General features: G+C 38.1%; 1 protein-coding gene across 2 annotated transcripts in view; it reads right to left on the bottom strand.

Annotated features, from left to right (window-relative positions):
* FAF2 (Fas associated factor family member 2) overlaps nucleotides 1-13,071 on the bottom strand; it is a 61,389-nt gene that overhangs the window by 15,849 nt on the left and 32,469 nt on the right. For both annotated transcript variants that reach the window (XM_065918236.1, XM_065918237.1), the window contains exons 2-4: nucleotides 9,703-9,771; nucleotides 2,373-2,507; nucleotides 674-750 (exon numbers count right to left, since the gene is read on the bottom strand). In XM_065918236.1, coding sequence (XP_065774308.1) covers nucleotides 674-750; nucleotides 2,373-2,507; nucleotides 9,703-9,771 — 281 coding nt within the window. The remainder of the gene's footprint in view (nucleotides 1-673; nucleotides 751-2,372; nucleotides 2,508-9,702; nucleotides 9,772-13,071) is intronic.

Raw genomic sequence — 13,071 nt, 5'->3', positions numbered from 1 at the left:
ATTCTAGTTCTCCATAAGGACTAGGTGTGGATTCATCTATTACTGAGCTCCAGATCAGACACTCGAGTCTGATGTGCACCTTGAGTCCCCTGACATTTTCCAGTCTTTCTGTAGCTTCCTGTGCTGAGCTCTCCAAACGATAAACGAAGGAAGTGAGAAGAAAAGTGAAGGTGTGAAGCAAGGGTGTACACACACGTGGAAGGGTTATAGTGCCAGCAACCTATGGGTTGCCAAGACAGGGAAATGTACAGAAAGGGTGTCTAGAACAGTGAAACTGTCACAGGAGGAATGTGGAGAAAAATGGGTCATTTCAGAGCAAGTCAATCTGTTGGAACTATGAAGGTGTAAGATGGTTGAGGGTGAAAGCTAACAAGGAGTGTGAAGTTAGTAAAGGTAACAAAGGTTGGAACAGAAAGCGTGTGAAGACTAACTGGGGAATGTAGGGGGAAAATATGGTGGGATAGGGAGGATACAATAAATATAGGCAGACTCAATTGTGAAAATGGTAACATCTGCTATTACGTTCGAAAAACCGAAATACTTCAGGAAAAGTATTCAATATGATGATAAACTGGCAAGTCAAAATTGATAAGAGCATAAACCTTATTCTGATCTCTTTCTGCTCCAAAGTCTACCCTGTTGCTACTAAACACATGGATACAAAGGTACGTACCTAAATATATCAAGTATTGTATAATACGTAAACCGGAATGGAAGCATTATCAAGTAATAACCCCATCCAAGCAGCCCCTGAAATTCCAAAAACAAAGTTAGATATCATTCTCTCAATCCCTAATACCTTAATTGCTAGTTAAGATTTTCATTCTTTTTTGTCCTTTATGTGATTTCTCCTTTTGTCACATATGGTTCTCTTTTCCTGGACCACTTCATCTTTCTTAAAAAACCAACTACTTTTGACCTCATTTCATCTAATACTATCTTAATTTTTGTATTAAATCTGCTTGAACACTTTTCGTGCAGCTACTTATATTACTTGTCAAATTCAATTCCAAGTTTCCTCCCCAAATCATAAATATTCATTCTTTCATTTTTTAGAGTTAACACATTTAAATGCAGTATATAGAAATAACAAGAAAGATAACCAATATTACTACCTTGGACCTCTGTATATAAGTGATGAATAATTATATTAATCAAAATTACAAATCTCCAAATAGCTGCTAATCTCAATAATAGTGTTAATTATTTTAACAATATTGATTATTGCTGCTCTTATTATTAACTAATAAATACACAGGGCTCTATAGCTTACAACGCATTTATTATATTGGGTTAATCTGATATCCTCTTTGTGTCCATGGCCAGGCAACTCCAGAGCTCTGGAACTCCATTAGTCGACATTAGGGTCTCAAACACAGTCAAGCCCAAAACAAATTGGAGAAACACTGGGCACATATAGAAGGACTCTTCTTTTTTTTTTTTCTCTCATTGCACTGCACAGCTTGTGAGATCTTAGTTCCCTGACCAGGGACTGAACCTGGGCCCTCAGCAGTCAAGTGCAGAATCCTAAGCACTGGACTGCCAGAAATTCTTTGAACTACTCCTTGAATCATATAATCCTCTAAGATTCTGTGCTCTTCTACTGTAAAATACCCTAAAACAGCTACTTAGAAAACTCTTTTTTAAATCTTACCAAGTAGTCTGCAAAAGGAAAGATGGAATACATTTTAAATTCAAGTGTAAGAAGTGAGTGTTAACTCTTAAGAATAAGAGAAACTCTAAAAGTTCTCTGGAGTTCACTGTGAGTATACATACCTGACTTCCCTAATCTGACTGTGAATAATCTGGAGAGAAGAATGCCTCTTTATTCATCTCTAGATTCCCAATAGCAAAATATCAAGTACCCTGAACACTCTTAAATGCCAACTGAATATAACTGAATCACCTCCTTGCTACTACTAGCCCTGAGATTAATCTCAAAGATATGGCCAAGGCTCCCACAGAACTTCCAAGTATTTCCCTAGAAGTAGCTTCAAATTAAGCAAAATGAAACAGCAAAGAATTCAGTAAACATTTTAGCTTAAAAGTGCAGGATCTACTAAACATAGAGCAAACATTTTAAGACATGTAAATACATACAGATAAAGTGTCATAAACTCAAAACAAGGCACAGAAAACTCTTCAAGTAACTGGTGTAGAAACAGGGAAAAAAGGGATAGTTACTTTCATTGGTTCACTAAGGAATCAAGAAAAAAATGATAAACCCAATAAATCTACCAAGGAGCTACGTCAAGCTAACAGGTTTATATTCTCAATATTCCTTTTGTTTCTACCATACAGAGATCAACATAACCAAGTAAAAGAACTTTTAAAATAAAAAAGGGAGAGGTTCCAGCTCTGAAGTAACTTGCCCTTGGTTGTGGTCTTGAGACAACATAGCTGTAGATCCTGTGGTCAGCTGTGTTCACTTGCAAGGGCCGAGATGGCGGAGGGTTGAAAACACTTGGTACACCCTCTTGCTCGTTCAACCTGTCCTGTACAGCGGCCTGAGAAGAAGAAAACAGGAGCACTTCAGTGATGCTCAGATCAACCTAGAAGAGACGACTGCTGCTGGTGTGTCAAAATAGGTCACCAGGGAGTAAATACTCATGAACCTTTTTTTAACTTGCTAAGGTGGGAGGCAATGTGTGGTGATGGCTCCAGAATTCATACACAGAGGAGTCCCAAGGAACTTGTCTGGAAGCTCACTGCTTTTATTCAGATGGTATATGCTATTTAGGGTGGCTAGGATACAAGGTGTTCCACTGTACAAGCATAAGGAAAACCATCCACAGAGAACACAAACTGTAGACAGTGCCCCCAGAACTGTGCAATGGAGCCATCTTGATGGATTGGTATTGAGGGAAAGTGTGGCTTTGGAGCAGAGAAAGTTAGGTCTGAATCCTAGCTCCAGCACTGAGAAAAGTTGCTCGGCTTATGTGCCTCAGTTTTCTCACATGCAAAATGAATAAACAATACTTTTCAGGGTTAATTTGAAAATTTAATGAGATGATCATACAAAATTCTAATAATTCCTGGCACAAAGATGATATTCAGTAAAAAAAAAAAAAAAAAAAAAAGTCTCATTCCTTTCATAACTCTGCCCCTGAAACTGTTTATTTGTCCCAGTGTGGTTAAAAAATTTGGCTTTACCCAAAGGGAAATCTGATCTCTACCTTCAGCTTCTGGAGGTAATCTATGTCACACCTGGTAAGAGTATCCTTGCTATGGGATTTTATGGTGGGGCTGAGCACCCTAGAAAAGACCAACCATGTAATTTAGGCTGGGGACAAAGTCAAGCGGGCATTATGAAGCATCACTATGCACAAAGCTAATGGAGGAGAAGGAATTCCAGCTGAGCTATTTCAAATCCTAAAAGATGATGCTGTTAAGGTGCTACACTTAATATGCCAGCAAATTTGGAAAACTCAGCAGTGGCCACAGGACAGGAAAAGGTCAGTTTTCATTTCAATTCCAAAGAAAGGCAATGCCAAAGAATGTTCAAACTACCACACAACTGCACTCATCTCACACTATCAAAGTAATGCTCAAAATTTTCCAAGCCAGGCTTCAACAGTATGTGAACCAAGAATTTCCAGATGCTCAAGCTGGAGTTAGAAAAGGCAGAGGAACCAGAGATCAAATTGCAAACATCCTCTGAATCATAGAAAAAGCAATAGAGTTCCAGAAAAACATCTACTTCTGCTTCACTGACTATACTAAAGCCTTGAACTGCGAATCACAACAAACTGTGGAAAATTTTTAAAGAGATGGGAATACCAGGCCAGCTTATCTAACTCCTGAAAAATCTGTTTGCAGGTCAAGAAGCAATACTTAGAACCAGACATGGAACAACGGACTTGTTGAAAATAGGGAAAGAGGTACGTCAAGGTGGTATATTGTCACCCTGCTTATTTAACTTATATGCAGAATACACCAAGCGAAATGCCAGGCTGAATGAACCTCAAGCTGGAATTAAGACTGCCAGGAGAAATATCAATAACGTCAGATATGCAGATGACACCACCCTTACAGAAGAAAGCAAAGAGGACCAAAAAGCCTCTTGATGAAAGTGAAAGAGGAGAGGGAAAAAGCTGGCTTAAAACTCAACATTCAAAAAATGAGGATCATGACATCCATTCCCATCACTTCATGGCAAATAGATGGGAAAACAATGGAAACCTTGATAGACTTTATTTTCTTGGGCTCCAAAATCACTGCAGATGGTGACTGCAGCCATGAAATTAAAAGATGCTTGCTCCTTGGAAGAAAAGCTATGACCAACCTAGACAACTTATTAAAAAGCAGAGAAATTACTTTGCCGACAAGTATAGTCAAAGCTATGGTTTTTTCAGTAGTCATGCATGGATGTGATAGTTTGACCATAAAGAGGGCTGAGCACCAAAGAATTGATGCTTTTGAACTGTGGTGTTGGAGAAGACTCTTGAGAGTCTCTTGGACTGCAAGGAAATTAAACTAGTCAGTCCTAAAGGAAGTCAACCCTGAATATTCATCAGAAGGACTAATGCTGAAGTGCCAATACTTTGGCCACCTGAGGCAAAGAGAAGACTCGTAGAAAAGACCCTGATGCTGGAAAAGATTGAAGGCAGGAGAAGGGACGACAAGAGGATAAGAGGATTGGATGGCATCACCAACTTGATGAACATCAGTTTGAGCAAGCTCCAGGAGGTTATGAAGGACAGGGAAGTCTGGCATGCTGCAGTCCATAGGGTCGCAAAAAGTGTGACACGACTGAGTGACTGAACAGAGCAACAACATGGTAATAAACAAACAGATACAGCCTATGTAAATAAAAGCTCTCTGGAGAACAACATATATATTTTGGGGTTTCCCTGATGGCTCAAACAGTAAAGAGTCTGCCTGCAATGCAGGAGACCCAGGTTTGATCCCTGGGTCAGGAAGATCCCTTGGAGAATGGAATGGCTAGCCACTCCAGTATTCTTGCCTGGAGAATTCCACAGACAGAGGGGCCAGGCAGGCTCGTCTATGCGGTCACAAAGAGACACAACTGAGCAACGAACACTTTCACTTTTAACACATAAGTATTTCTAGAGAGGCACAAAAATATCTGGGAAAAAAGCAAAGGAAATTGTTAATACTTCTATGTTGGGAATGCAGGACTGCAAGACAATAGTAGAGAAGTGATCAAAGCCAGATTTTTTCATATTTAATCTTAGGATTAGTTTGAACTTTTTAAGCTAAATTTTTTCCTTCTATGAAGTGATCTTTAAAAATTGAAGTATAATTGATCAATTTCTGCTGTACAACAAAGTGACTCAGTTATACACATCTATATTATTGTTTTTCAGTCGCTCAGTCATGACCGACTCTTCGCAACCCCAAGGACTGCAGCATACCAGCTTCCCTGTCCTTCACCATCTCCTGGAGTTTGCTCAAACTCATGTCCACTGAGTCGATCATGCCATCCAACCATCTCATCCTCTGTTGTCCCCTTCTTCTCCTGCCCTCAATCTTTCCTAGCATCAGAGTCTTGGTTGACTGGTTTGATCTCCTTGCAGTCCCAGGGACAAGAGTCTTCTCCAACACCACAGTTCAAAAGCATCAATTCTTTGGTGCTCAGCTTGCTTTATAGTCCAACTCTCACATTCATACAAGACTACTGGAAAAATCACAGCTTTGACTAGATGGACCTTTGTTGGGAAAGTAATCTCTCTGCTTTTTAATATGCTGTCTAGGTTGGTCATAGTTTTTCTTCCAAGGAACAAGTGTTAATTTCATGGCTGCAGTCACCGTCTGCAGTGATTTTGGAGCCCCCCAATAAAGTCTCTCAGTGTTTCCCCATCTATTTGCCATGAAGTGATTGATGGGGATGGATGCCATGATCCTTGTTTTTAAGAATGTCGAGTTTTAGGTCACTTTTTTCACTCTCCTCTTTCAATTTCATCAAGAGGCTCTTTTTTAGTTCTTTTTCACTTTCTGCCATAAGGGTGGTGTCATCTGCATATCTGAGGTTATTGATATTTCTCCCGGCAATCTTGATTCCAGCTTGTGCTTCCTCCAGCCCAGCATTTCTCATGATATACTCTGCATATAAGTTAAATAAGCAGGGTGACAATATACAGCCTTGACGTACTCCTTTTACTATTTGGAACCAGTCTGTTGTTCCATGTCCAGTTCTAACTGGTGCTTCCTGACATGCATACAGATTTCTCAGGAGGCAGGTCAGGTGGTCTGGTATTCCCATCTCTTCAAGAATTTTCCACTGTTTGTTGTGATCCACACAGTGAAATGCTTTGATGTAGTCAATAAAGCAGAAGTAGATGTTTTTCTGGAACTCTCTTGCTTTTTTGATGATCCAACGGATGTTGACAATTTGATCTCTGGTTCCTCTGCCTTTACTAAATCCAGCTTGAACATCTGGAAGTTCACGGTTCACGTACTATTGAAGCCTGGCTTGGAGAATTTTGGACATTACTTTGCTAGCGTGGGAGATGAGTACAATTGTGTGGTAGTTTGAACATTCTTTGGCTCTGGAATGAAAACTAACCTTTTCCTGTCCTGTGGCCACTGCTGAGTTTTCCAAATTTGTTGGCATATTAAGTGCACCACCTTAACAGCATCATCTTTCAGGATTTGAAATAGCTTAGTTGGAATTCCATCACCTCCATTAGCTTTGTTCGTAGTGATGCTTCCTAAGGCCCACTGACTTTGAATTCCAGGATGTCTGGCTCTAGGTGAGTGATCACACCATTGTGGTTATCTGGGTCATAAAGATCTTTTCTGTATAGTTCTGTGTGTTCTTGCCAACTCTTCTTAGTATCTTCTGCTTCTGTTAGGTCCTTGCCATTTCTGTCCTTTACTGTGCCCGTCTTCACATGAAATGTTCCCATGGTAGCTCTAATTTTCTTGAAGAGATCTCTTAAGTCTTTCCCATTCTATTGTTTTCCTCTATTTCTTTGCACTGATCACTGAGGAAGGCTTTCTTATCTTTCCTTGTTATTCTTTGGAACCCTGCATTCAAATGAGTATATCTTTCCTTTTCTCCTTTGCCTTTAGCTTCTCTTCTTTTCTTAGCTATTTGTAAGGCCTCCTCAGACAATTATTATGCCTTTTCGCATTTCTTTTTCTTGGGGATGGTATTGATCACTGCCTCCTGTACAGTGTCACAAACGTCCATACATAGTTGTTCAGGCACACTGTCTATCAGATCTAATCCCTTGAATCTATTTGTTACCTCTACTGTATAACGGTAAGGGATTTGATTTAGGTCATACCTGAATGGTCTAGTGGTTTTTCTTACTTTCTACAATTTAAGTCTGAATTTGGCAATAAGGAGTTCATGATCTGAGCCACAGTCAGCTCCCATCTTGTTTTTGCTGACTGTATATAGTTTCTCCATTTTTGACTGCAAGAATATAATCAATCTGATTTCGGTATTGACCATCTGGTGAAGTCCGTGTAGAGTCTTCTCTTGTGTTGTGAGAGGGTGTTTGCTATGACCAGCATTCTCTTGGCAAAACTCTGCAAGCCACTGTCGTTTCATTTTTTCATTTTCTAATAAAAGGCCAAATTTGCCTGTCACTCCAGGTTTCTCTTGACTTCCTACTTTTACATTCCAGTCCCCTATAATGAAAAGGACATCTTTTTGGGGTGTTAGTTCTAGAAGATCTTGTAGGTCTTCACAGAACTGTTCAGTTTCTTCAGCATTAGTCATTGGGGCACAGACTTGGATTACTGTGATACTGAATGGTCTGCCTTAGAAACAAACAGAGATCAATCTGTTGTTTTATTTCACTTAGTACGATATAATCTCTGACTCTATCCATGTTGCTGCGAATGGCATTATTTCTTTTTTTTTTAATGGCTGAGCAGCATCCCACTGTATATATACACACATCACATGTTCTTTATCCATTCCTCTGTCGGGGGACATTTAGGCTGTTTCCATGCCTCATCTATTGTGAATAGTGCTATAAAGGGGTGTATGTATCTTTTTGAATTACAGTTTTACCTGGATACATGCCCAGGGAGTGGAACTGCTAGATCATATGGTAATTCTATTTTTAGCTTCCTGAGGAACCTTCACACTGTTTTCTACAATGACTGCACCGACTTACTTTCCCACCAACAATATAGGAGGACTTGCTTTGCCCACACCCTCTCCAGCATCTGTGACTGTAGAACTTCCAAGACGGCCATTCTGACTGGACGCGACAGGCCCTCACCGTAGTCCTGATCTGCCTTTCTGCGCTAGGTTAAGTGATACTGAGCATCTTTACGTGTGACTTCAAACGAAAGTTACCTTTATGTATTATTTTTATGAGTTACTGACAGTGAAAAATGTAAATATGGCATAATTCCATTTATGTAACAAGAAAATTATATACAAATCTATACAGCCATATAAACAAACAAAAAAATGTTTCTAAATAACTCCTGGACTAAAGAAGAAAATAAAACATTTAAAATAATAGTTTCAGAAGATAATTCACAGGCTTAAATATAAGTATGCTAACTAGGTTTCTCAACCGATTTTATCAAGTCAGTCATTTGGTTTTTTTTTTAAGTCAGTCATTTTTAAAATTTCAGCATATGCTTGAAATAGAAGTCTAACAAGGAGACAATACCAAAGTATCATACAGAGCAACATCATGTCTTCTTCCGAAAATGCATTCCCCTTAAAATTTCACATTCATCATTCCTTTTCATCATTCAGGTGTCAGCTCAAATATAACCTCCCTAGAAAGGCCTTACTTGACCACCCTATTAAAATGACTTTCCTTATCCTCTTTATTCTATTTTCTGTACTCATCTTATTCACAGCATTTATTACAAACTGAAGCTCCATGAGAACATAAGTCTTATTTGCTAGCATAGTGCCAGAGCCTAGAATTGCTCAAAAATAGTGCTGAATAACTAAATACCACTTGTAATCCAGTACTCTATTCAAATAATATATCATAATTAAACAGTTAAGTTCAACAGATATCAAAAGCATGCTTGATTAAACTCAATATCCACTAATAAAGCAAGAAAAGAAGAAGAGTCAACAGATATTTGAGAGTCTATGATATACTAGGATCGATTTTAGATGCTGGAATACAGCAATCAAAAAAACCAAAAACACTCTGCTCTCATGGAATTTATTACATTCTAGCGGCTCTATCTCAAAACAATAACTAGCATTACACTTAATAATAAAACGTTGGAAGCATTACAGTGAGGACAAGGTGTTTGCTATTACCATTATTAACTGAGATTATTCTGAAGTACTAGCCAATTCATCATCAAATAAAACAAAAGATCCATATACTAAAAAAAAAAAAATCAAGTTGCAGGTAACATAACCAAATAGAAAGTTCAGAAGAATAAATTTTACAATATTTAATAAAAAGGTTCATATTATGGCATCTGGCTGTAAATCAAATATATAAAAACCAGTATTTTCCCCAAAAAGTCATTAAGAAAAAATAAAGAGGGAGGGACACTATACTGAGGGATTTGATCACAATCTTTTCTGTGATTTTATAAACTCTGATCATAATTTTCACCTTTCATACAAATTTAAAGACTAAAGAGCTGTAAATTAAAAAAAAAAAAAAAACTATTGAGAGAAGATTTTTGCTGTGAAAAGGAAAAAAAGAAAAGTACATGTCTTTGAGATCTATTATCAGAGCAGGGAATAAGAAATAAGTACACTCATAATGAATCCTATAATACCTCTATGTTCCAGTTATGCTGTTCCAAGGTATGGCGACATTGATCCATAGATTCTATGCCCGTCAGATCCTGAAAGATAAAAACAAAAAGTTACTTAGGGAAAACCAACAGTACATGGTGAGTATTTTTACCCCTAATAGAATACTTATAAATACTGCAGGGGAAATACTCTATAAAGTGCTGAAGGTAAACAGATATTCAAGTATGGTAAAACATCACTATTCAGAATTCATTCAAATGGTTATCATATATGTTAAAACAAGGCTTTTAATTAAAAAGACTACTTGACTATATTCTCTCAAATTCAAGTTTAAAAAATGAAAGATTTCTTCAACCTCTACATTTAGCAAAAGTCTTTAGTGTTAAACATCTATTCTGTTTATAATACATACTCACATAATGCAGGTTTTCTGCAAACATACCTTTTACTAACTTACATATTTTACCTATTAGCATAAGACTTAGCTTACAATATAAACTGTGAAACTTTTTATTAAAAAGAATCTGTAATTCAGATGTTTCCCTCCTTTAAGTACTCTCCCTACTCCCTTCTCCTTACATGATTCTTAGGTTTCACTTTGTCTATGATCAAATAAATCTGCGCTGACTCTTCTCTCATCCCCCTCTAAATGTAGAAAATTTCCTGAAGATGTGTCTTTGGCTTTTGCCTCTTTCTGGCAATCTCATTTAATCCTCAGCCTTCAATGATCCTTTCTATTCAAATGACTCCTAAATGTACTTCTTCTCTTCTGAAGTTTGGCAGCACATTTCCAATAGCCATTTCCATCTAGAGGGGGCACAAGTACCTCAAATACATCATTTAAAACTACTGTATGTGTTAATGACAATACCATCTTCCAAACTATAGAGGCAAAGATGACATCTGGAACCTCAGTCGCATCTCTGAGTACTCTATACCTTGAAATACACACTTCATCGATAACCAAATTCTGATGGTTTTCTGTATCTAGAACCGTATTTCCATTCCCATAGCTAGCATCTTCAATCAAGCTTTTATGATACCTCAAGTGAATGGTCAAAATAATTTTTCTTCCTAACTCTTCTCCACCTCCCCGGGTCTCCCCACTCCTGTGTGTGTGTGTATGTGTGTGTGTGTGTGTTACTTCTCTGCTCAAAACTTTTCAGCTAACTGGATAATAAATTCCAAAATTCTTAGCTTGGCATTCAAGTGTTCCTACAATGTAGCCCCAACCTAGACTTCTGCATTATTTTCTATTTTCCTTTAGGTATCCAATACTCAACAAATCTAACAGCTTCTGTGTATACCATATGACCAGAACTTCCACAAAGCTAAATCCTAGCCTTCCTTCAAGGTTTAAGAGAGAAGCCAAACCTACCCATCTATCCTTTTCATGCAATATATGTCTACTGTTATTGTCTATTCTGTGTTATTACTATGTCCAGGGATACAGGGATAAATACGCAGTCTCTATCCTCAACAAATCCTTCTTAATAACCAGCAAGCAACTGGAAAAAAGAAACTGATCTCAACCTGACAAGAATGTGGTAACATGCACTGGTGAGTCAGGAGGCTGAGATTCTTGCTTTGGTTCTGTAACCTGTGATCAAAGTGAAGTGAAGTTGCTTAGTCGTGTCCGACTCTTTGCAACCCCGTGGACTGTAGCCCACCAGGCTCCTCCATCCATGGGATTCTCCAGGCAAGAATACTGGAGTGGATTGCCATTTCCGATCAGACATAATTGAACTCCAGCTTCCTTTATGTACAACATGAGGAATTTAATTTGGACTGAATATCCTTTCCAGAGCTTAAAAGAACAAAACAAAAATTAAAGTTTGCATTCTTTAGATATGCAATTGTTTATTTTTTTAAATTACACAGAAATTAAAATAAAATTAAACTACACAGTATAGAAACTTTGTTAATACATTTTTATGTTTAAAATACTGCAAAATTTTCAATACTGAAATTAGAAAGCTCTGTTAAGAACTCTAGAGATCTATTAAGAACCGATGGCTATGACAGCTCTGACCATCTTTAATTTTGGTTCCTGACCATTCTGGGCCTCTTACTAGTTTAGCTATTCCCTTCTGGCTTGTACTATGTTGCTGCAAAAGTAACTGCAGTTTTTCATTGTTGAACTTTGCTGTTTGGTATCGGAATACATTCTTTTTTTTTTTTTTTTCCATTTATTTTTATTAGTTGGAGGCTAATTACTTCACAATAATATTGTAGTGGTTTTTGCCATACATTGACATGAATCAGCCATGGATTTACATATGTTCTCCCCATCCTGATCCCCCCTCCCACCTCCCTCCCCATCCCATCCCTCTGGGTCTTCCCAGTGCACCAGCCCTGAGCACTTGTCTCATGCATTCAACCTGGGCTGGCGATCTGTTTCACACTTGATAATACATGTTTCAGTGCTGTTCTCTCAGATCATCCCACCCTCGCCTTCTTCCACAGAGTCCAAAAGTCTGTTCTATACATCTGTGTCTCTTTTCCTGTCCTGCATATAGGGTTATCGTCACCATCTTTTAAAATTCCATATATATGCGTTAGTATACTGTATTGGTCTTTATCTTTCTGGCTTACTTCACTCTGTATAATGGGCTCCAGTTTCATCCATCTCATTAGAACTGATTCACATGAATTCTTTTTAATGGCTGAGTAATGTTCCATGGTGTATATGTACCACAGCTTCCTTATCCATTCGTCTGCTGATGGGCATCTAGGTTGCTTCCATGTCCTGGTTATTATAAACAGTGCTGCAATGAACATTGGGGTGCACGTGTCTCTTTCAGATCTGGTTTCCTCGGTGTGTATGCCCAGGAGTGGGATTGCTGGGTCATATGGCAGTTCTATTTCCAGTTTTTTAAGGAATCTCCACACTGTTCTCCATAGCGGCTGTACTAGTTTGCATTCCCACCAACAGTGTAAGAGGGTTCCCTTTTCTCCACACCCTCTCCAGCATTTATTGCTTGTAGACTTTTGGATAGCAGCCATTCTGACTGGCATGTAGTGGTACCTCATTGTGGTTTTGATTTGCATTTCTCTGATAATGAGTGATGTTGAGCATCTTTTCATGTTTGTTAGCCATCTGTATGTCTTCTTTGGAGAAATGTCTGTTTAGTTCTTTGGCCCATTTTTTGATTGGGTCGTTTATTTTTCTGGAATTGAGCTTCAGGAGTTGCTTGTATATTTTTGAGATTAATCCTTTGTCTGTTTCTTCAGTTTGCTATTATTTTCTCCCATTCTGAAGGCTGTCTTTTCACTTTGCTTATAGTTTCCTTTGTTGTGCAAAAGCTTTTAAGTTTAATTAGGTCCCATTGATACCGGAATACATTCTTAAATAAATGTGGTGATGTTATACATCATTTTAATGTGCA

Source organism: Muntiacus reevesi, chromosome 1 (assembly GCF_963930625.1).
Source record: "Muntiacus reevesi chromosome 1, mMunRee1.1, whole genome shotgun sequence".
NCBI lineage: Eukaryota > Metazoa > Chordata > Mammalia > Artiodactyla > Cervidae > Muntiacus > Muntiacus reevesi.
The sequence above is the reverse complement of the archived record's forward strand: the minus strand, read 5'-3'. Positions and strand labels throughout refer to the sequence as shown.